A 24,385-nucleotide genomic window follows, 5' to 3' on the forward strand; every position below is an offset into this window, starting at 1 on the left:
TTATGAGCATAAAAATCACAGAAATCCAAAGTGTTTTGATCAAAATAGCAGATGCAGCCGTCTTGCAGTGCCATAGAGTGGCTGGAGCATTTCAAGGTCCATCTTTGCTCGAACTTAGGCTAAACCTCATCTGCAGATCTAAGGTTACCCTTGTGCCTTAGGAGGTCGTTCTTTTACTAGGAAAATTCTGGTTCATTGTTTTTACATTGGCATGTCCTATAAAACCTGATCAGCCAAACTCTACAGGAAACAAATATATTTCTAACAGGTGTAATTGTCTGGGACTGATTAAGAATCACATCCAAGGGTTTCCACCTGCCCTGTGGCAGCTTGTTCATGTCTTTTCCTAGTCCCATCTTCATTTCTGAATAGTGAGCGATTTGTGTCACGGTCAGGATCCATGCCTATCATTTGGCTTACCTTGTGGTCCAATCCTGGCAAGGGATCAGCATTTGGTGCAGCAGCTTTGAAGCCATCCCCGCCGCATCGTGCCTTGTTGGGTTTGGATAACACAGTAAGTCACACACGGCGATGGGAATTAGGGAAAGTGTGCTATTGGTGAAGGAGGAGGCCTTCCCTCCATGTTCATCTCAACCGCATCATTGTAGGATAAAGTGAGGCCTTCTTAAGGCAGAACATCTTTCCTCTGAAGAGGTGTAGTGTGAGAAATCCACCTTGTCTTGGGAGGAGTTAAGCCCTAGAAATGCTCCTCCAAGGGCTAACCTGCACTCAGCCCCATGGAGCTCCCCTTGGGTGCAGCTGCTGGCCAGCAGCCCTGGACTCTGGTCTGGCTTTGCTGGTGCACCCTACCTTTGTTTTATTTATTAAAAGCATTTCCAACCCAGCCTTCACCAGAGTCTCAGGAAAGCATTCAATAAGCACAGCATCAAGCAGCAAGTAAAAACCCAGTTTAAAACAACATCAGATCTGAAAATACTGGGGCAATAAAAAGGTTTTGTCCTGGTGCTGAAATGAATAAAGTGTTGGCGCCAGGCACATCTTTCTGGAGAGCATATTGCAAAGACAGGGTGCCAAAACAGAGAAGGCCCTTTTCTGGGTAGCCACTCTCCTGATCTTCAAGGAGGGCTCCCGAAGAAGGACCTCCAACCCAGATCTTAGCGGGCGGGCAGGTATATATGAAAGGAGATGCTCCTTTGGACCTCAGATATGGGCTTCATCCTGGAAATGGGAGTTTTAGTTTCCCACCCCAAGTTTCAAGAGTTGCTTGCTGTGCACTGTAGAGAAAACAGCTGTGCAGGCCAGTGAAGTCTTCTGTGTGGGTAAGGAATTCAGTGCCCATCATCGGTTCCCATTGCCCATGCTTTTAGAGGATGATGTGAACTGTAGTCCAGAATATCTGAACAGCCCTAGATTGCTTACCCTGAACTATGACTGGATTGTTCAGTAGGTTGCCCCCCCCGCACAAGCTACCTGCCCCAAATCCAAGTTTGTAGAAGACCCTAAAGTGATTTTATGGGGAGGGGGGGTTGGTGCTGCAAGGTTTCTGTTTTTCTCAGAAAAAGGCTTTGGGAAAACAGAGCATCTGCTCTTCAGTATGAAAACGGCGGGGGAAGACAGTGGGGGATCCTCATTTTCTAGGAAGAACGATAATGTGCAATGAGCCTCCAAGGCTTCTTTCACAAGAGGTGCTTGAGCGGCCTGTGTCGCCCTGTCACATGTGCGCTTACCATGTTCAGCTTTTCTGCGCATGAAGGCCCCGCCCTCAGGAGCTGAGTCTGGACACTCCCGCTGTAATTTAGAGCCATCTTGATTAAGACCAGCCAACTGTCACGATAACGCTTGTGAGCTGTGCTGTGTTTGGATCTTGTCCTATGACTGAGGCTTCTTGGAGGTCATCTTGGTAGAGAGTAGACATATTATAGGACCCCATTCCTTGGGGCCCATTTGTTGTTTTGCCCTGTTACGTGAAGAAGAGGACATTGGGATATTGATTCATTTATGCACTGCAACATGGGAAAAAACCTGCCTCTGTCAGTCCTGATGGTATTTGAATGTTTGGAAAGTTGTACAGTTAAAATTATTTATTTGGTGAGAATTGGAAGATGAAGGAAAGATCATGCTTGTTCATAATGTATGTCAAGGATAGGCTAGACATGCACATGGTGGGCATGTCATGAGCGCAGCTGGCTGGAGCCGGGGGTCAGACTAGATGGCCCAGGAGGCCCCTTTTGGCTCTCTCTGTTCCTGTGTTTCTATTTGAATATGGTTCCAGCTAATGTACTTTCTTAGGACCAACATTATTACATACCTCTCTTCCATTTTGGTAAATTTGATTAAGGATGGATTTTTGGAAATGCTGTCTTATTCCTGCTTTGTAAATGTGTGAATTCATTCTTCATATACATAAACTTGTTTTTAAAAATCAAAAGCTTCTTTCATAAAAGAAGAAATGCAGACTGTGAGCTTTCAGATGACACAGAACTCTTGCTCAGCTTGAAAAACAAGAAATAGGTCTGACCTGCAGGCTTCCTGCAATTGATTTTAGTCCTAAGTAACAATGATTGATCTTTGGTGCACACTGAATTAGCCCAGCTTAAGTTATCTTTGTGGACTGAGGGTTTCAGGGAATCATACTTCGATCTCAAGGGTCAGTTTTGTGAAAAGCGCCTGCTGGAGTTTTTGGACCTGGCTACTGTGACTAACTCAGCATAGACAAGGGCACTGAACCACCTCTAGCCCAGGATGCTGCTACCTGCTGCATTCCCACAGTGGGCAGGGACGAATGCTACAGGTATAGTCCTAAGGCAAGGCTTTTTTTCAGTTCCTGCTCTTCCTGGCAGTCCTTCAGCCTCGTGAGGGAGGCATTTCAACCTTTCTGATTGCACAAACCCAGGAAACCTGCAAATGCTGGGCACCTGGTGGGGGCTGAGATGTGGAGGATGGGTGCGGACATCTGGGAATTCCTGGAGGGTACCCCAGGCAAGCCAGATCGAGCTCTGAGCCTGGGCTGGACAAGGAGTGGACTGTGTCATCTGTTAAGACAGAGCCTAGGAAAACTTGCATCCGGGGCCAAACCCATCCTGTCCAAGAGACTCACCAGCAAGCAGTCTTGCCATTTTTCTAGCTGTTGACTGGCATTTGTCCAGGAGGAAGAGTTTGAGCCTAAGGCAGCTCTTAACGATGTGTGACAGTGTCACTTTTGACACACTGGCGGCAGAATGAGGAGGAGACGGCCGAAACATTCCAGATGCTCTCTGAAGTGAGATGCATTTTCCTGAATGAAGGTGTCAAGCTTCTTTTCTGCCCTCAGAGTGTGACAGAGAGGCAAAGTTTCTTTCCATCTTTTGTGAAATGTGGCATTTAGAACATTTTCTTTCTCTTTTTCATGTTTGGAAGCTCCCCCTTCCTCTTCCTTTTCTCAGCAGGCATTCTTTCTGGGATGCCTGTATAAACATAAGCAAGGAAAAAAGAACCGGGGAGGGTAGAAAAAAAAAAGTAGCCTTCAAATGGGGTTGGTTGAAAGGCCCTGCTTCTCTCCTGCTCTCCTTGTGGGGCAGCAGGGGGTAGAGGGCATTTCGCTCTGCAAATCCATTACAGCCACCATGGTGGGAAAAGGGTCATCAGAGGACGCTGATGCCATGAATGTCATCTTCTGACAGCAGAACCCCTGGACCTTGGCCTTGGCCCATTATCTTCTTAGGCTGTCAGTGGCATTAGTAGGAAATATGGTTGCCCTTTTTTTTTAATGAGAGCTGAAGGGGTCATTTCTGGAGGGCATTCATTCCGTTGTGGGCTGGAGTTCTTCTCCTTTGTGCAGTCAAAGCCATGGACCATTCCTGCGGAGCATTCTTGATTGACCAAAGCCTTTCCCAGAAGCACAAACACCCAGAATGAGTCTCCGAGCATGCACAGAGCAGTTTGCTGAACCCAATCTAGTACTCACCTCCAGAAACTCGCCTTATGAGCATGCCTGGGCCCCATCCATCCAGAGGGGCCTTCTGGAAATGAGCCGGCCTCCGCTCTGCATGCCGATCCTCCAGTTGGGACACCCTCCTCTGCTGACGTTGCATCATGGAGGCGGTCAAGAGCCATGCTGCCTCTCTGTCTCTGAGAAGCTCCCCTGCTCCAAGCCCTCTCCTGCTTGCCACACGTCTTGGTTATTTCCAGAGGCTTCCTATGCACCTGGGGAGTCTGGCCTGGAGAAAGATGACCACTTCTCTCATCTCAACATCTGGAGTTGGCCCACATTCCAAGGGCCTCTTGGCTCCTCTTCCTTCTCCACTGAAGACTGGCCAGCAGGTCTTGAGAACACGCGCCAAGAGCAACTGTCTTTCTCACTCCCAACACATTTCTTCATAGGTTGGAGCCAACCGGGCCAGCACGTAGCAGCAACAGGCAATGGTGACCTTGAAGACACGGGGCTTGGTGTGCAGCAAGCAGCATCTGCAACTTCTCCAGATGTTCTGGCTGACAGCTTGGACAAGCTCTGCCAGCGTGGCTAAGTGATTGTGAGGATAGAAGGGCAAGGAGGAGGGCCATGTAAGCTACCTTGGACTCCATGCAAGAAGAAAAACGGTGTGAAGAGGGCGATGACAGTAAGAAGTATGCAGAAGGGTTGCGCACCCTCTGCCAGAAGGAAGGTCCTACCCAGCCAGGCTGTTTTTTCTTGCCTTTTGCATCCTGATCTTGCAAAGTGGACCTAGTTTGAATGTTGCTTCTGTGAACCCTCTTGCTGGCCTTAGGCGAGACGTTCCTTCAAACTAGGTCACCCCCTCTCTGAAATAAGGGGTCCTTCTGTCAACCTTTCTTGCAAGCTGATGCAACTATTGCAGAATGCTGGCAGCCATGTTCTCGTGTCCCCCCAACCCTAAGGTTTGGCAAGGTGTGAGAGAGCCCAGCTTTTTCCTTCCCTCCCTCTCTCTCTGGGCTTGTGCATTCTCCCATCCGCTGCTGCACAAAACTGGGCATCTGGACTGGCAACCTAGTTCTGCCAAAACCCCTCTTCTGCACAGCCGTGCAAGGTGCAGAACCTCTGGGCCAGCCTTCACTGAAGAGCATCTCCCCAGTAGAATCTGATTCAATAGCGGAGTCAAACTCGTGGCGAATCTGAGCGATTTTCTCCCTGAAATGCTTGGCAAAGTCGTCACAGTGGGCCTTCAAGGGTGGCACAAGATCATTCTTTGGGCCCGGATGTATCAGCCCCTGCACCACCCAAAAAAACTCTGCCGGACGGCATTGTGAGGAAGCAATGAAAACGGAGAAGAATTTCTTCTTCACCATCCTCACCGCCACAGCATAGGCCCGATAGTGGGCTCTTAAGTGTGTTCGGTCAGAATCACCCCGTGATCTCCTTCACCTACGCTCTAGACATCTCCCAACCTGCTTCATCGCCCGTAATTCAGTTGTATACCAAGGAGATGAACGGGCTCTGCCAGGTGGGAGAGGATGCTTGGGAGCGATCGTGTCAATAGTCCTGGTCATCTCCTCATTCCACAGTTCAACCAGGGCATCGACAGGATCACCAGCCTTGTCAACCGGAAAATCCCCCAGAGCTTCCAGGAATCCATCAGGATCCATCGGGCTCTGGAAGTGGACCAATACAATTGGGTCCGCACCCTTGCAGAGGGAAAGGCCGCTCTCAAGCTCAAACCTTATGAGGAAGTGATCTGACCATGACAAGCGCGTCAAGCTCAAATTCCTCACCCTCAGATCACCCTCTTCCTGCCCCGTCGAGAAAACCAGGTCCAGAGTGTGTCCACGTTCATGGGTCGGGCCAATGACATGTTGAGACAGCCCCATGGCCGCCCATGAAGTCCTGAGCAGCCCCGGTTAGAACTGTCTTGGCATGGAGATTGAAGTCCCCCAGGACCAACATCCTGGAGTCTTCAACACCAGGTCCGAGACGATCTCTGTCAGCTCAGGCAGGGAGTCTGTTGGGCAGAAGGGTGCACGGTACACCAACAGAATCCCCAATCTGTCTCGGTCACCCAACACCAAGTGGAGGCACTCTAGCCCCGGCCTCGAGAGGACAGGAAGCCGCACAAGGGAAATAGAAGCTCGATAAACCAGAGCGACCCCTCCTCCTCTCCCCTCCAGGCGTGGTCAGTGCTGGACCAGGTACCCGGGCGGGCACAATTGTGAGAGGAAAACATCCCCCCCCCTCACCCGCCCAGGTCTCTGTGATGCACGCCAGGTCGGCCCTCTCATCCATGATCAAACCATGGATGAGTGTTGCCTTATTTTGGACTGACCTGGCATTAAGCAGCAGCACCGACAGGCCCGGAGGGCAGTTGACAAGTCTACCTGGAACCCACCGGCTGGGGAAAAACCAGAAAGAGGGACAGGTGTTAACCATCTGTCCCTCCTTCTATGCTGACCTGTTAGACCCCCAACGCCATAACGCCCATTGCCCATCACTACCCCAATGGTGGCAGCCCTGCGCTCCCCAGGGAACATCATAATAAGCACGAGATGCACCAATTAAAACCAATCTAAAACCAACAATTAAAACCATTAAAACATCCTACTGTCCTCCACCTAGACCACCACTAGCCCACAAATAAAACCAATCCACGGCCAGAGCCCCTGGCCAGCCCAGCCCCCCGAACGGCGACCGCCCTTACTGTTACTGAGCTCCCCTGGCCCCGATCCACTTAGGGCATCAAAGGGGGAAAGCCCACACTTTACATTGAGCCTGGACGCCATTTCAGTGCAGATGATGCAAGACTGGAATCTCACGGGGCTCTGATTCCTGGCCTTCTTAGAGTGAAGCTTTCAGGCTGCCGAGAGACTGAACAACGGCAAATGTTCATAGCCAGAAAGTTGCTGGCTAAATAACTCCCGCTCTCCCCCGACTAACTTCAGTGCTGCCTTGATCCAAGCGCATTCAGCTGCCCTTTGCCTTCAAGCCAATGAAATCTCTCTCCATTCTGTATCGATTGTCTTCCAGAGCACATAAAATGTTGCAGGGCACCTTGATCAAAGCTGCCACGTGCGGGCTGGAGACAGGAGTTTGTGTCTAAAGCTGCCCCAAAACTGCCATATTGAGCAAGAAGGTTCCCGGTTACGGTGTTGTGCAAAATTGAATGTCGGAGCTGAAATCATTGCATCTGTCGAGGAAAAGGAGTCCGGAAGGAGAATGCACTGGGCTTTCTTATTCCTCGCCGCCTTTTACAGACGCATTTATGTACTTATTTATTTATTTGGGGTAGCAGTTCCTCCAGTTTGCTGACTTTTTACAGGCCGTTGCGTTCTCTGCTCAGTAGGCAGCCCGCGGGAGAACTGACAAGTGCGACGGTTCGGGCACGTATGTTGACAGCTTCCCCCCTCCTGCTTCCTCAAGAAAATGGAGGTAGTGTGAGTCAACAGATAAAACACAGGGTCTCACTTTTAACAACACAAAAAGAGAATCTATGCATTTTAAAGCATTTAACTTATTTTTGTGTAAATAGCATTTGTTTCCATGGAAGCCAATCCTGCCACTAGTAGCCAAACATGCTCTTCAGCTGCTGGTAACCGCTTCCATATGCGGAGAGAAGTATTCTGGCTGGCAGGAAATCCAGCGTCTCTTCATACCCTGTGGACTTCCTTAATTTCCGCAGCATTTGCTTTAAGGGCATGGACGGGATTCCCTCTCAGGCTAAATAGGACGTAAAATAGCTTTCCCCAGCCGGACACCCTCTGCATGTTATGTTCTTCTACACACGCAATGAGTGAAGTTGACTGCCACTCTTGGCAGGCGTTCCAGGGTCATCATGGCAGGGATTCTGGAGAAGGAGAAGGAGAAAGAAGAGGTGGGGAAGGAGAAGGGGAAAGGGAAGGAGAAAGAAGAGGTGGGGAAGGGGAAGGGGAAAGAAGAGATGGGGAAGGGGAAGGGGAAAGAAGAGGTGGGGAAGGAGAAGGAGAAAGAAGAGATGGGGAAGGGGAAAGGGAAGGGGAAAGAAGAGGTGGGGAAGGGGAAAGGGAAGGAGAAAGAAGAGGAGGGGAAGGGGAAGGAGGAGGAGGGGAAAGGGAAGGGGAAGGAGGAGGTGGGGAAGGGGAAAGGGAAGGAGAAAGAAGAGGTGGGGAAGGAGAAGGAGAAAGAAGAGGTGGGGAAGGGGAAATGAGAGGGAGAAGGAGAGATGGGAGTTTGGGGAACACAGGGCTTTGAAATGCCCTCAGGGTTGCTGTCCACAGGTTCCCAGACCAACCAGGAGAGCAGGAATGTTTTCGATGGGACAGGACAGGTCAAAGAAGGGGAAGAAGCCTGGCCTCTGACCCCATGGTAGGGTGTCAGGAGAAACAAGCTGCCCAGTTGGAATCCACGTCTTAGGCAGCACTCCTTTAAGAACCTGTCTTCTCACTCTTCCTTTTGTGATTGACATCTGCAGTGCACCTCAGTCAGACTTTCAAGCCAGTCTGCCTGGCTTGCATTAACATAATAAAGCTCTGAGTTACAAAGCCACTGTCTGAATCTACCTGGAAGGAAGAGAGAGAAGGATAGGTTTGAAAGCTGCTAGGCCACTCAGGGGCATATGAAAGGAGGCCATCTCTAATATAGCTAGCTTTACCTGCCAAGGCACAACACACCTCCTTCCCTCCCTATTTGAAGGGCTGCATCCAGGTGGCTGAGGTTGGCCACCGAACTCATTTACACGGCAGGAAGCAGTAGGAGGCATCTGGCTTCTCCATTGGATTGCACCTTACAAGAACTTTGCAAACAAACCCTGTATTTTCATGCTTTTATGTTTGGTCACATTTATCTTGTTAGAGGAACCCTTGAGAGATGTTCCAATCCTCCAGGTTGATAGCCCAGCAACACAGTCTGCTAGCCAGTGTTCACACCAGCCCTGCACTGGACGTTCAGTTCTCTTCCAGGGTTGCAGCCTAAGACCATCATCCCAAACTCTGGCAGAAGGTCCCCTTGATCTCAGTGATCTTGATGGCCACCATCACCACCACCATCTCTGACCTGCTCAAGCTCTCTGGGCGCTTCATGAAAAATGCACATCATAATATTTTTTAGAAGCCTGGAATAAAATCTCTAACTTTGCAGGGCTCACCTCAGACTTTGAAGGGCCCTGGGGCAATTCGCTCTCAGTGGGCACCCTTCCTGGACAATTCTATCATCTCACCACCCTTCTGGCCACCTGCTTTGCTACTCATCCTCTTTCCCATCATTCTTCTCACTCCTTCTCGCTTGCTTGCTTGATGGGCAGAGCCAGTGAAGAAGTGGGCCCCCATCCCTCCTCCTCCTCCTCCTCACCCACCGTTTTCTGGGCTACAGCAAGAAGTGGCTGAACAGGTAGACTGTGGTGGTGAAGAGAGGCTCATGCCCTGGGGGCCCTGTCAGTAGGCCCCTGCTAAGCTGTGGGCCCTTGGCCCATGCCCAAGCACACCAACCCTTCACCCAGCCCTGGAGCTCTTCCTTATTCCAGTTCTCGTCACCTGGAATTCCAGCCGTGAGGAAGGTCATGCTGTATCCAGCCATAACTGGAACACCAGCATTCCTCCAAGTGGAAACCCCCTTATATTTCATGGCGAGTACTTCCCCTGCCTTCCTTTCCGTCACCCCTCCCTTCACAGCCAGGCATCGCATTCTCCTGGTTCGCATGATACCACTTCCCTGGCCACTAGGCTCTGGACTCCGTGCAAGAGGCGGAACCAGCTATGCGCAATGCTTGCCCAACCCATTTGTGTCCTCGCTTGAGTGATTCCTGACATGCACTCCGGAGGCAATCGGTGGTACATGCACACACCCGGCTGGGTTCTGCCAGTGCTGTTTTGGTTGGCAAAGTGACACTGCTGGCAACGTCTTGGGATGGATGAGATGTTTGTATTTTGCTCAGCAGACATGCAACACGGCCCTGTTTAAAGCTCTGAGCATTAGCAAGTCTGCCGAAAATATTTGTGATGTGCCAAAGGTGTGCTCACATTCCTGTTGTTCCAGATACCCAGTTTGATTTGCACAAACATCCTTCGTTGAATGAATCAGCCCTGCTTTGTAGTCTATGGGGGAAAGTTGTGCCAGTCCAGGGAAAGTAGCTCAGATCCGTGTGATCCATGTTCGATTCGCATGAGTTTCCTGCTTGCATGGCGCCGACAGGGATCACAAAAGGGATTTGGCCTGGGTACGAGGGGTGAGACGATGTCTAGAGCATCCAGGTGGTCTTGAACTTGGCTCCTTCCCTAATCCCTGGACTCTGCCCATGGTCTGACTCCCTTCAGCATCCCTTCCAGCGGCAGCTCTGCTGAGGAGCCTCCATGGCCGGGGAATATGGCCATGCAGATGGGAAACAGCCAGTCCTTTTTTGTCCTTCACCCATCCTGGGAGCAGATTTTAAACCTTGGCATTATTCCAAGGACTCAGCAGCTGTCTTCTCTCTGGGTCTGAGAGTTTGCCAGCAGGAGGAGCTGCTGCACTGAAGAACTGCTCAGGGATGGCATACGGAAAAGGGAGCCAGGAGGGCTTCTACGAGCCAGTGGAGTTCTCACCATGTTTTCCCCTAGAGGTTGTATGGCACTTGACCTCCATCTCTTTCCATTATATCTGTACATTTCTGGTATGTTCCCTCCAGCTGCTTCAAGGTAGGCCTGCAGCTCCATAGTTCGTACAAAGATGGAGTTCAAATGCAAAGCCCAGGCGAGGAAGTCTTGTCCGGGGATGCAAAGCGGTCTCCACCTTTCATTGCCAGTGGTGTTGCTTGGGCTTCAAAGACAAGCCGGGGTTCAAGTCAGAGGTGCAGAACCTCTGCCAGGTTCCAGCCAAACCCCCTGGGTTTCCCCCAAGGATCATGCCTCCTTCCCCTGACCCCTCCCCGTTTCCCACAAGCAGCCATCCCCAGATGGTTTGCCAGGTTTGGGGTAGTTTCCCCCAGCCTCACACTGGGGATTCACGTGCCGAGCCCAAAGCCACAGATCGCCCGTCTCTCCCTGCTCAGCGTTACCAGAAGCCCTCCTGCACCTGCTGCATTCATTTGCCCAGCAGAAGCTTGTCTTCCATGAGATGCAGAGCCGAGATAATGCATGTTCTTTGGCTTAAATACATTCTGGGGGGAAATATTGTTTTCTACTGATACGCTATCGCTCTTCTCCAACACTGTGTTCAGGCAAGAAATTCCTCACCTGGGGAGGAAAAATAAATAAAAGGCAAGTTTGCCTTTCAATTCATTTCCTCTGTGGTTGATTGCAAAGTTGTAAGTTGCAGCGCAGCGTTCGGAACACAGTCTGTTCATTTTAGCAGCCTCACGGTAGCACTCTTGCTTTGTGGAAGCCTTCAGCTGTCTCTTTCTCGTGCCTGCACTACTCTCTCGGGAGTCGCAACACAAGGAGAGAAGAGAGAGACCATGCGGCATCTTGGCACCCTGGCAAAGCCTTTCCTTGCATTTATTTTAATATATTTCTCTCTCTCTTTTCCTGCAAGTGTTCCAAAATCTTGCAAAATCCCCCGCTTTTGTATTATCCTTGCAACATCCCTGTGGGGTCGGTTAGGTCGAGAGTCAGGACTGCCCAAAATCATCCCGTGAGCTTCACGGCCAAGCAGGGACCAGAACTCAGATCTCCAAGGTCCCAGTCCCACACTCTCACCACTAGGCCACCCTGAAGGCATTGCTCCTTCTCTTTGCATGCAGTAGTTTGATGCCAGTGGTCATCTAAATTATGAGCTGAATGAGAAAGCGGCATGGCTAATTTTGTGCCCATTCATGAATGGGTGGAAAAAAGGAGAACGCCCCACCATTCCACATCATATATGACTGGGTCAGACATGAGTAGTTCTAATCGAAGTCAGAACAAACTAGGATCTGAAAGCATGCTTTGATCCTGGCTTGTTTGATTTAATTTTCACTAGAATGGACTACAGTACTCCAGGCTGCATGTAATGCAAAATTGTGGCTTGTTCTTAAAGTGAAGGCCAAAGAGCTCAGTTTCTTCCTCTTACAATGGAAAGGGGGAGATATACACCCCAAGGCTTGCTGCAACTCATTTCCAGCCCCATAAACCTTGGGGTCTTGATCTTCTTTCAGCCTGAGGGCTAAATTCAATTTCGGAGATGTTCCCAGCTCCCACATTCCACTAGGGGAGGAGTGGGGGGCCAAACCAGTGGGATGCAGGGACAGGGCAAAACACCACAAGCGCCAGCACAGCTTATCCACAGACTTCCAGTAACTAGTAAATGGGGGGATTCAGCCTTTGAAGATGGGGAAGGATGTTCGACAAAGGGGGGGCCACCCTGGGAGCAGGGAAGCAAGCCCGCTTGGGCAGTCTGGAGGGCTGGATTTAGCTGGCAGGTCTGGCGTTCTGCTCCTGAAGTAGGGGTCTTGGGAGCGTCATTTCGGGCGGCTCCCTGCTGCCCAGAGCAGGCCACCTATTTGCTGCCCCCAGGCAGGGGGCACAGCAGGTATAAGAGGGGGCACACAGTGCCAAGGACACCTCAAACCTTACCTTCCTTTCCTTACCTGTGAAAAAGTGTAGGCAGGGATGCGTTGCCTTAGCTTCCCCTTCCCCCTGACCAGGGAGTATTCCCTCCTGTGTGCAGTTTTTTCCTCACACTCCAAAAGCACAACCTCATGCGTGCTTAGGTGGAAAAAAGACCAGGAACTCTCAGCTTGCTGCAGCTGTGGAGGCCCAAAGCAGGCCTGAAACGGAAGGTGCCCTGGGACAGGGTGGAGCTCCATGCTGTTTAGGAAAGCACAGCAAAGAGGGACCGAGCAAGCCCTCTGAGGCCGCCTCTCCAGGCCGCAGTGTCTGCTCCTTTGGCTGCTGTAGATTTTAGCTGCAGGTTTTATCTATTCCCTCTCTTCCCCTCATTTTTTCCTCCAAGTGGCATCCGTGATCTGTTTTCTCCCCTCCATTTTATTCACACAGCAACCCTGTGATGCAAGTGCAGCCAAGAGTCAGAGACAGGCCCGAAATCACCGACATAGCAGAGCAAGGCCTGGAACCTGGATCTCCTGAGTTCCAGTCCCATTCCGGAAGCTCTCCGCCTCACTGGCTTGCTAGCACACTCTTAGCTGGATTGTGCCCCGGATCACCCCACACAGTCACAACCAGCAGCAGTGGTGTTTTCATGGAGTGTGTGCTTTTATGGGGCAAGGAGAACCAGCAACAGCACAGGAGCTCTGAAAGCCATTTATCTCGAGCTGCTGCCAGGAAGGTTGTATTTTTCGGTCCCAGTTTTTATCTAAAAGCCAACCAGAGCTATAAAAGTGGTAATTTGTAAACTTTGCTGTTACAAAAGAGGGAAGAGGTTTGAACTTAAAAGTGCTGTTGATGGATGTGAATTTCCTGCACTTATGGTCTGTAGGGTTGTTTGAGAGGAAAACTCCCCATGCTCTGTACTGTAGTGAGTGCTAGTTAAAATCGACCTGATTAAGGTTGTCCCATAGAACATTAATTCCTTCCCTGAAAATGGCCAAGTTCTTTTTTTTTCTTTCCTTTTTCTTTGCTGTTGGAAGCAGAGGTGGGAAGCTTAAGCCACAGGGAGAGCTGCACCTGGGAACTGGCTCCCCTGAGCTGAAGAGGTGCCCCTGGTACGTCTTCCGGCGATGTGCAGGGCTTGGTGTCCTGCCACGCTTTGCCACGGAATGGCGAGTGGCCTACATGACTCTGAAGAGCCACTACAGGGTGCGGCACCTTCTCGAAGCATCGTTGTTCTCAAAAAAGGGAATGGAGCTTGGTGGCAGGACACATGCTTTGCACGTGGAAGGTCTCCAGTCAAAGGCTCAGTTTGCAGGTGGTAGGACAGACCTTCGCACCCTGAGTTTCTGGAGAGATCCTGCCAGTCAGGTTGGGTGATACTGGGCCAGGTGGAACAGAGTCGCATCCCAGTGCTCCAAGGCTGGTCAAGTGGATGTTGACCTGGCCTGTGACCCGTCTGAAGTTGGGGCGGTTTCTTGGCTCTCAGTCCCAACTCGGCCAGCCCCTTCTTCACTTGCCTGATGTGAGGCATATCTTAATCAAGCTGGCAATATGGCCAAGTGAAGAGGACCATCTGACTTCTCTCTCTGGATAGGGTTCTTGCCCATCACCTTTGGCCTTCACCCACCCATTCAGCCTCTTCTAGGATACTTGATGCTTATCTGTATATGGTTGTGTCTTCAAGAATCTGATGAACTCTGAAAGTGCCTCCTAAATTATTTATTTATTTATTTATTTCCTGGGTTATTTCTTGATTTTTTTGCTCATGTCCTACTTGCTGACACACCGCTGTAGATTTAGGCTTACTCTCATGCCCCAGCCCTGGGTTGTAACGTCTCAAGACAGCAGAGGAGTGTGTGTGTGTGTGTGAGGGGGAGGGGGACAGCCTATATAAGTGACTGCTCCTTCATCTATTAAAATGACTCCCTGCATGTCAGGTTTCTCTTCTGAACCTCCCATCCTGACATGTTACTTTGCTGTATGCAAGACTGTGTGTTTAATTCATGTGTGTATTCACTGCATTTGGAATGATCATAGATTAGATTCTCCGAGTGCTTCTGCAAGAGAATTATGATTATTAATATTATTTTGCATTTATGTCCCTTTTTTGCTTCTCGCAAGTACCCAAGGTGGCTTACTCAGCTCCATTTTATCCACATAACAAGAGCCGTGCGGGCTAGGTTAGGCTCAGAGGCCCCAAATCACCCAGTGAGTGTCATGGCTGAGTGAGGACATGGGTCTCAGAGCTGTGGCAAAGCCAGCAGCAGGTGATAAATACAGACGCAATGATCTTAAAGATCTGCATCTTACCTTCCTTTTCCCTGTAATCCATCCCAGACATGGACTTAGCACCTCATTCCCTCTTTGTGAGAGCTACAAAGAAGAATTGGGGGTCCCCAGCCTCTTTGAGTCATGTGTACATCTGGAATTTTGAGAGTATGTTGTGGGTGCCCTCACAAAATGGCTTCCACAGGTGTTCGCCCTTTCATAAAAGGGCTCCCAGGTAGGCATGGCCAGTCAGAAACCATCCCTTTCCATAAAGGCAACTAGTAAGACTAAAAGAAACCTGACTTGTCCAAGAACCTAAGTACAGGCAGAGGGGGTGGTCAGAGCACCGAAGCAACAAGCGCTCAATTGAACCCAATTAAGACGATGCAGGAGGGAGCCCTCTGCTTCCCACTCCAAAACAATAATGACAACAATAATATAAAAAACCCCCTCAAGAAATAGAACCAGGCATCAGGGCACCTGGCGGACACCAGGCGGTGCATCGGTGACTCTGAGCACCATGTTGGAGTCCAGACTCTCCTGGACGTGGCGACACAAGAACATGGATGCAAACGGTGGGAAGAAGCTTTGCACGATGGAGCTTGCCTTTTATATTGCGCCTCCCCTGCTCTGGTGGGGAGACAGAAAGGGTCAGAAAAGCATCCGTGTGTGTGTGTGTGTGTGTGTGTGTGTGTGTGTGTGATTACTCAGTGCTTAAATAGCCTTGTGGAGTCCTCTGAAAAACACTGAAAAGTACAATCTTATTCCTTTTGTACTGTAGTTTTCCGAGGAATCCGTAGCCTGTGAATGGCAGCTAGGTAAGCAGCCTTTTCCAATAATCGTTCGTGGTAGACAATTAAGCAACTCATTCATGACATCAGTCTATTTGTGGGTCAGAATAGACTGTGAAGCTCCTCTGAGGGACGCATTTCCAATATGCATTGCCATGTATCAATACATGTGTCCATCGTTTGCATCATCCATTCCTTGTAAAACAAATAGATTACAATAACACCTGTATTGTCTGCCGCTGCCTTTGATTTATAAAATGTTACCTCCACAATTTAGGCCATGCAGTTGTTGTATTACATTGTGTTGTATTTGCAAGCAATGTTCTGTGTAAGTAATTAAGTCATTCCTAAGTCCACCGCAGAAGCAGTGCTAATCCAGTAAACTAATCTAGTATATTTATGTATGTGGATATTTTAATTACTTTTATTGTGAATTTCAAGAAAATCAAAACAAAATAAAAATAAAAACAGCAGTAAAATAAAATGCAGTATCAGTATTCTTACATGAAATCTGAGTGAATCTATTCCAGTAATTACATGTATGCTATGTACCCCTATATATTTTATGTATAGCAAAATACATGACTGTTCTTAGGGCGAGTTATGCACAGATGTCAGCAAAGGCAGGCAAGATAATATGTCCGTTTAAAAATTACACAGAAAGACTCCTTGTTCCAAATCTTCAGGTCACAGAGTTGTTTACTGTATAGTATCCTATTTGCAAAAATATTGTGTAATTAATTCATTAGTTCTTTAGTCAACTGCAGAAGCAGTGTAGCCCCAGGGAGTGAATCATATATATTTATGATTATGAATATGTTACAATATCATTTTTTCTCATGGGTGGGGAGAGAGAGATGGAAAAAACACGGTTCCGTGTACTAACATGACCTGGTTTGTGCCTTGTTTTTTCTAGAGACTTTCAACCTGTGGGAGAATCTGCCGGCAAAAGCAATCGCCCACGAGGGACGGCCCGATTCCCGAAGCTTTCTCGGAGTCAGCAAAGGGAGGCACGGAACCTGGAACCACAGAGCGGTGATCTTTGACCTTTTGAATCATTACGACCACTAGCACCATGTACTTTCAGCTGCCTTTCAATTTTGTTCTGTCCTGTGCAATTGAAGACATAGGCCAGTGGGAGGAAAACACAGAAACACAAGCAAGCCCAACCATGTTGCGTCAGAAGCAGAAGGCGTCTTTATTTTGATTAATCAGGTTGCTTTTGAAGTAGCAGCCATTCCCCAAAATAATCAGAGGCCTTGTGACCTAGGGTTTTTCGCGAACTAGGAAAAGAGCTTGTATTGTTGTTGGTTTGAGAAACAGCTACGCTCTACCCTCTCAATCATATTCTAGGCCTTCTATGGTTTTGATGCAATTCCCTCTGTATTCTGAATTCTTACTCCTTCCTGACAATAATGGGATGGGCAGAATGTTTTTTTCCACCACCAATTTCAGTAGGATGGTTTGCCTTCTATTTATTGTAACCCACCCTCACACTGAGCAACGGAGGGCACGATGCCGTGGGTGCCAAAGCAGAAAAAGGTCCCGCAACGGTTGTAGGACTCTTTTTCCCAGTCTAGATATGCACCAGGTTGCACCCAGTGTTCCTTTTCACTACCAAAAACGGACAGACGGGATGTGTGTTTCTGCTCAGATCTTCCAAGATCGCTTCTCAAGAGGAGAGCAAATCCAAGTGCTGTGGATTCCCAGGCAAAAGGTTGTGCTTTGGGCTGAACTAAGGTTTGCAGCTCCATGCTTCTTTTGCTCTCGGCAATATTTGAACTCGAAGGAAACCATCCGGTGTGGGCGGGCGCATTTGCGAAGCATCAGATTGCCTTCCAGCTGGGTGCCTGCACTTGGCGGCACGTGTGGGGATGCATGCGCAGCACCCAGAGGAGCGATTGCTGGGGGCCAGTCGCTCTGGGGCTCTCTCTGAAGACTCACAAAGTGACAAAGCCATGGCCTGCCTCATGGAAGGGCCCCATTCACTCATGCCCCGTCACCTAAGCATTTCCTGGCAAGGACGCAGCAAAGTCAGCCAGAAAGATACCTGGGAGAGGTGATGGTTAACGTCCAGTGGGAATTCCAGTATGGGCTCCCTGGAATGCACTTCCTCGGGCCCATCCCTTGCACTGCCATAGGTGACCAAGGGACCCCTAAGCTCAGAGTGCCTTCCTGATGATACAGACTACAGCTTTCATCATCCCCAGCCAGCATAGGCAGTTGGCATTCTGGATGTTGTAGTCCCAGGCCTCTGGAGGACACTACATGCTTAGCTGTGCTCTTCCTTTCTTTTATAAGTTTAACTTGACTCGCTGGTGCATTTTATCGAGAACAAATCAGGCCACTCAGTTTTGGCAGGGCAGCTTTTGTCTCCTACGGCTGTTGTAAACTTGTGCTCGTTGTCCTGCTGTCTCATTCTCAACTTCGCTCTCTCTCCTGCAAAGGTAAAGCTCCTTTCCCAGAGCTGTTTTTCTACCCAGGCTTCTTTGCATTTCCCTCCCTCTCCAAGTGGCAGCAGTATTATTAAAACTTCCCAGCATGCAGAAACGTGGCTTCACGGGGCAGGGATGACGTGGAGCAGCTCTCCCTCTGTGGCACTAATCCTTCTGGCCCGGATGGGAATCCTCGTTTGCTGGTCGGCGGGAGCAGCCCCGGCGGGCCTCAGAGACGGTGGAACGTACCACGTGCAGGTCACACAAGTCCCCAGTTTTCGATAGCCGTTTCAGACACGAGAATGGGATGGACCACACGCTTTGGGCCATTAGTGTTGAGCTGTGCCGCACAATAAGATGTGACATATATGCGTTTATTTGGAAGGGAGTGTGTGTGTGTGAGTGAAGAGGGAAGGGGCTTAGATTCTAAGTTGACAGGCAGGGCTGTATCTCTTCAGCCAAAGTTTGTGGGCTGGACTTTTGCTTGGCAAAATCCTTTCTTAAGGGAACTCTGACCTCAGTGATTAAAATTGCGGCCTCACACCATAAGCACACACCTTGCCATGGTGCCGGCTCTGAATCCAGTATCTCACAAACCAAAACAATGGTATGGGTCCCCTCTCCTTCCCAGCACATGTTTCCATGCTGCGAACTGGGGAGAGGGGTGCCCAGCAGAACCTTGAAAATAAATTTCTCGATGCTAACAAAAGCCTTTCACAGAGGAAGCACACAGTGAACAGAAAAAGTATTGCCTTCTGTGAAATGAAATCTTAACATGCTACAGTTATCAAGTTCCTTTTTTTTTCCTTTCAGAATTGAAATTGACCTGGGACCTTGGTCCCAGTCTACATATGTGCAAGGAATCCAGTTTGTGTGGAAAATTCAGTGGATTCCCCGGTTTCAGAGCCCAAGTGCCTGGCCAGTGTGCCCAGGGAACCCACCAGGAACCGAACCACCCTTCCCAGCGGCTGCAAGTGAGGAAGGAGTTTGGCTGCCAGAAATGGCGGCCAGCACACCCACGCGCAGCTTCCCTAGTTTGCATTCTACAGGCTGCTTTCGGTGGGGAAGCTTGTTGATTGCACGGCTGGGGATCCACAAGTGTCTCTGGACTTCCTCTTGTCTCGGACTGGGCTGAGCACAAGAGGAAGTCCGCCGATTCTGGAGTGGTGGATCCCAAAAGGGTTCGTCTCAACCCTAATCTAGTTGGCGTCTTAGACGTAACTACTGCATCCTTGGCAAATGACTGTCCAGCCTCTGCTTCAAGGCTGCAGTGAAGGAGAATCCCACCACCTCCTTTAGCCTAAGTTTTACTCAAAACTTCCTTCCAGTTTGTCAACATGCTGAAATGTACCACCCAGAACTGCATACTGTAGTCCCTGGAACGTTACATTCTGTGTAGGAAAGAATGACTAGGCATTATATATACAATATTTGGACTGAATAGACACGATCTGCTATCTGCAGGAAGTTGCACCTATTCTGCCAAACAGAGCCAAGGTCCCTGTTTGCATATTTCCCAGAATCATTGTGTTGGCCACTGGAAAATAAAATGCAAAACCAGATGCAACTTTGGTCCAACCCAGTAAGGCTCCAATTATGTTTAAATGTTGAAAGAACAAACACATCAAGCATCTAGGACTTCCAGAAACAGTGTCTTAGAGCGTAACCAGCCAAGCCTTCTTCCCCACTGGCCAGAGAATTCATTCTGGGAAATCGCCATTACTGTTCTCTTGAAAGCCATGCCTGAAGTGTAATGCAAATGTTTCCAAATTCTAAGGGAACTTGAAGATCAGTGATGGCCGTGGAGATCATCAAAGCTAGTTACTGCGCATTATGGTCAATGAACAAAGACATGCTAATGGATCTTGTCTGGCATGTAGAAGAAGGTTCTTACATTCTTACCAGCAGCCGGCTTCTCTAGTCTCTCTTCCTTTCATGGAATCATCTCAGACTCTAAAGACTGCAGGGCACCTTCTTGAAATCTGGCCAGATGCTGCTGCTTATGATCATCCCCCATTTGTCGGAGGTTCTGGTGTGGGGCAGTCTTGGATTTCTGGAACATGCCTCCTCTGTATCCAGGCTGGGCTCTCTGCAGGAAATGATGCGGGGGAAGCCAATTTGGCTCTGCAGTAAATGAGGTTCCACGGAGCTCATCTTCATGCCCTTGCCCATAAGTGTGGAATCTTGTGCACACTTCCTTGGGAGTAAGCCCAGTTAGAAACATAGAGCAAGTCAGAAGGAGACTCCCGGGCCATCTAGTCTGACCCCTGGCTCCATTCATGACGTGTTGTTCACTGTAGGATTTGTCTTCTACACAAGCATATGATCAAACCTCCCACTAGTTGAAAAGCCAAAGACCTGCTCTCTGTGTTCCCTTTTAATAACAACATTTTGAAGATAGAGCAATAACTGTTTTTAAAAAAGCAACATAGCAAATTCTTCTTTAAAAAAAAAATGCACGAGTGTATAAGCAAGGGGTCAGGTATATCAGAAGCAGAGGCCAAAACCGAGTTGCCTGCAATGGGCCCTATTTCTCATCACCTTTGGAACGGGTGTATTTCTGCAGCCCTGCACATTAAGAGCTATCAGGTTGCACTACATATTGACTTAATGCTATTCTTAAGCCAAACTTCCAACATCTAAATTTATCCAAGACCACACCATGAAATATACAGAAGGCTTAATGCAAAATATGCCCATAACGTCCAATCTTGTTAAAAAGGGAGGAGTAATAATTCCTAAGTCTCTCCCTGTTTGCATGGCATATTGCCGGAAGGACTGCACTAAACAAATTGCCTCCATTTCAGAAAGAGACCGTTGGCCATAAAACACGGTGACGGTGTTTAATGAGCGGTAAGCCATTGACGGATAAGACACAACGGCAGTAAATCTGAGATTTGGCTCACGGTGGAAACCCGTATGCAAAGGTTCAATTTGCTGTCATGAAACGAATGCTTCATTGTATCGGAAAAGATGTTTAGTTGTTAGCTGTCAAACGAAATGAATAGGAACGTATTAAGGACTAGCCTTGACTGGCTCAATGCAGCGGTAATAAATGGGGACTTGGAATCGGCAGAGGCTGAGCTGGTAATGAGAAGTTCCTTGTCTCATCATATTAATGATGTCAGAAGTGAAAGCCACTTGAAAGCATTTCAGGTGTGAACACACAGGGAGAGCAGATCCTGAAATTCTGAAAATCAGCATTTTAAGAGGAGTAGAGTATATGTCTGAACACAGGGAGAGCTTCCTTGCATGCTCTGAATATCTTAGTTTCTCTAAAAGACAGGTTTCTTCTGAATTTCTGACATGGTTTCAGAGCCTGGAGGAATGTGGCAGTCTGAGTTTAACCATCTTAATCCACTAAGAGTTCCGTTATTTCCTTCCTGATCCACTGTGATACCTTTGAGTCTGGTTTGGAAGCCTTTGCTGAACCCACATTTCTGGTTGAATGGTCTTGAGAACCAAATCATCCCTGCGCTCAGTAGTGTGTGTGTGTGTGTGTGTGTGTGTGTGTGTGGAGAGGGGGTTGCTTTTTGTAAATGAACTTGCAACTGTTTGGCTGGTTGTAAATGTTTCAACTAAGGCATAACATTTCAACGGCCCATATAACACTGTCAGAATTTTAATGCTTTCTTTTATAGCAGAAACAACAGAGTCTTGTAGGACCTTCCAGAATGAGCAATTTATTTTGGCCTAAATTTTCCTGCCTGCTAGGTTTGTGGAATCTTTTATTTTTCTTTTACCTTTTTTTTAAAGCCGTGTCAGCTCCGATTTTTTGAGCACCCTTGCTCCAGGCACTGTTGTCAGTGCATTTCCTCGTGGGGTGAAGGTGATGCCAGGGACGGCACGGGGACTCAGCAGCCTTCTGCACCCAGTGAGCTCATCCAGAGCTGACCTGCATATGCAAGTACCGGCCTAGCTCTGTGTTGATTCAGATCCGAGACAGGGAAATGGGGAGAACCCACCTGGCTGTCCTCAACAAATCCTTCCCGCTTTCCTGCAGATCAGCCAGAAATTTTCCAGCAGATCCTGGTCTTCTTCTGCCCACCATTGACACAGTCCACTTTGTCAGGTGTATAAACCCTGATTCTCAGGTGGCCAGGAGAGACAAGATGGAGAGAGAGGGAAAGCTTGCAGGCAGAAGCATTAAATGGCACGGAACTGCATGACGCATGGTCTGTGGCCATCTCAAGGAGTGGCTGTTCTCAAGGAGCAGGCATTGGTGCTAAGAGGATTGTTCTGGCATTCCCAGCAATCCAGTGAAGGGGACTCGGAACACAAGTAGCTGTGCTAGTTGTTAAGATGCCACAAGGGTGTCTCACTACAGCAGGCTTGCTTGGGGTTCTCTCTAGCTTAGTCTAAGTTAAGCTCTGTTCATCTGGAAAGGCCTGCTCTTTACGGCTGCCATTAAATACAGGCCATCCCTATCCTGTCTCATCTTGCGCTGCACTGGAAGGGACGCCCCTGTGGGTTCCGCTCGTGCGATGTTTCAGTGAGCTCCATGGCTGAATGGGAACCAGATCCCAATCCCTGCAAGTCTCAGTTTAACACTAACCACTACACAACATCTTACTGATATGCACAACTCTGGCTATATTGCTTTTTATCTCTCATTCATTTTGGCTGCTTTTGAGCAGAGGGGACCATTTAGCAGAGCCTTCCAAACCTTGGTGCCTTTCAAACATGGCCATGCCTGCTGGGTGATGGGAGTCGTAGTCCCACACACCTAGAAAGCATCAGGTTGAAGAAGGCTGCTTTGCAACTTTATTCGGGCATAGCTGATACAGTGCCAAAGAGAGGATGACTCATGGGCGCTGTTTTTCTTTCCACTGATTCCATTTCTCCTTGCCCAGGAGGTGTGCAAAGATGTTTGTATATGTTGAGCAATGCTCATGGTGCCGCTGCCACTGCTGCTTCTTTAGAACTGCACGGGGTTTTTTCCTAGCTGGCCAGGAGAAAGCCCTGTTGGCCTTTGCAATGTGCCCTTCCCACTTCAAGGGACAGGTGTCACCGTGCCAGAAGGGCAGGTCTGCAGGGGGCATCAGCCCCCATAGGACAGTCCCATCCTGTTCCGGTCCTGGGGAGCAGCCCGTGAGGCACAGGGCAGGCCTGGTTGCGCAGCAGCAAGGAGGGTGCCCCGAGCACGCGTCTCTGAGCACACTGGGGCCTCCATCACGCCTCGGATGCCTTGAGCTCCCTCTTGGGGCGCTGGCGCTGGTGCACTGCTCCCTGGTGCATGGAACTCCTCTTGAGGAGCGTGCGGGTCCCAGGCTCTGGTGCGCTGGAGGGCTGCTGCCCAGGGGTCCCGGGCATTGCCCTCCAGCGATCAGCGGTGACACTGACGCCCAGAGCCTGCTGCCCCAGCATCTCTGCCCCTCTCCTTCCTCCTCCATCCCTGCACTGATCTCTGGAGTTCTTCTGCACCTGGTCCGCAGCCACGGATGAACCCATCTGTGTGTTCCGATTAATAAGGGCTAAGTGGAATTGCTAAGTCTGCAGTTTGTTTCCCAGAAGCTGCGGGAAATATATTGCAACATTTCTGTAGTCATATGGCCTTTTTTTTTATTGCTCTGTCCTGCTCTTAATAATTGACTGGAACGTTCTTCCTACTGCTATGAAAAGAGAAATCTTATCTCTATTTGCATAAAGTTGCTTTTTCCCTGCATGTCTCAGTCTGTGTATAATCAATTCTTCTGTGCATTGCACTGCCAGGATAGATGTATCAGTCATTCGGTAATAATTTGCTGACATTCATTTTTCTCCAGTGAATATTGAATAACTGAAAATGGGAAATTCAGATAGCTCTGAATGTAATTAAATGACTGAAAACTCCTAAGGTGCAACTTATCTACTCCTTTGTAATATCCTCAATACGGGAAGTAACTGGTACTTTTATACCTAGGACCAGGCCAGGAGAGAAGGTTTCTTTGTTTGTTTGAAGCTTTAAGCATAAGAAATATAGTATTAATTCTCAGATAACATATGTATATACTGTAGTGGGATCTGCATCTATAAACAAAGTGTTATTTTAACCCATGTTCTGTTATATAATTTTAAATTTTATGTATATATAATTTTCTAAGATACTTCCTTGTATTAATATTTCTTTTGAGAAAAATATTCTTTGACAATTTTGTTATAATCTGGCCAAACAAACAAAAATATGCTGGTTTGCAATTGCGAGAATAAATGCCATTTTTATGTTTAAGAGATATGGCTTCCCTTCTGTTTTCCTTCCATATTCATATTATATTTGCTTTTAGGAGTAACATCCTGATCCATTTAAATCAGTGGGATGTTTTCTGATGACTTCTGCAGGAATTCAGAGCAAGTGCTTGATCGTTTCTGGAAAACAAACCAAGCCCGCTTTGATGGTGCCCTCACTGGTTGGAAGCCTCTGCAAGGGATCGCGAGATGGTTCATTGAGTTAAAATCATGTCACTGACTTTGCCAGCCCATCTAGTTTAAAACTGATGGGAAGCCTACCAGTGCCATTGGACTCCAAGTTCCATCATCCTTGGCCACTGAGAGAGC

General features: G+C 48.7%; 1 protein-coding gene across 4 annotated transcripts in view; it reads left to right on the forward strand.

Moving 5' to 3' along the window:
- Window positions 1-24,061, forward strand: part of SNX29 (sorting nexin 29) — a 191,935-nt gene extending 167,874 nt beyond the window's left edge. For 3 of the 4 annotated variants that reach the window (XM_044433143.1, XM_044433144.1, XM_044433149.1), the window contains exon 21: window positions 16,333-24,061. In XM_044433143.1, coding sequence (XP_044289078.1) covers window positions 16,333-16,462 — 130 coding nt within the window. In that variant the 3' untranslated portion in view covers window positions 16,463-24,061. Of the gene's footprint in view, window positions 1-15,406; window positions 15,444-16,332 lie in introns of all 4 variants that reach the window. The other variant, XM_044433147.1, reaches the window with a different exon arrangement.
- Window positions 24,062-24,385: the final 324 nt, after the last annotated feature.

This window comes from Varanus komodoensis, unplaced genomic scaffold (assembly GCF_004798865.1).
Source record: "Varanus komodoensis strain SLA01 unplaced genomic scaffold, ASM479886v1 scaffold26, whole genome shotgun sequence".
Taxonomy (NCBI): Eukaryota; Metazoa; Chordata; class Lepidosauria; order Squamata; family Varanidae; genus Varanus; species Varanus komodoensis.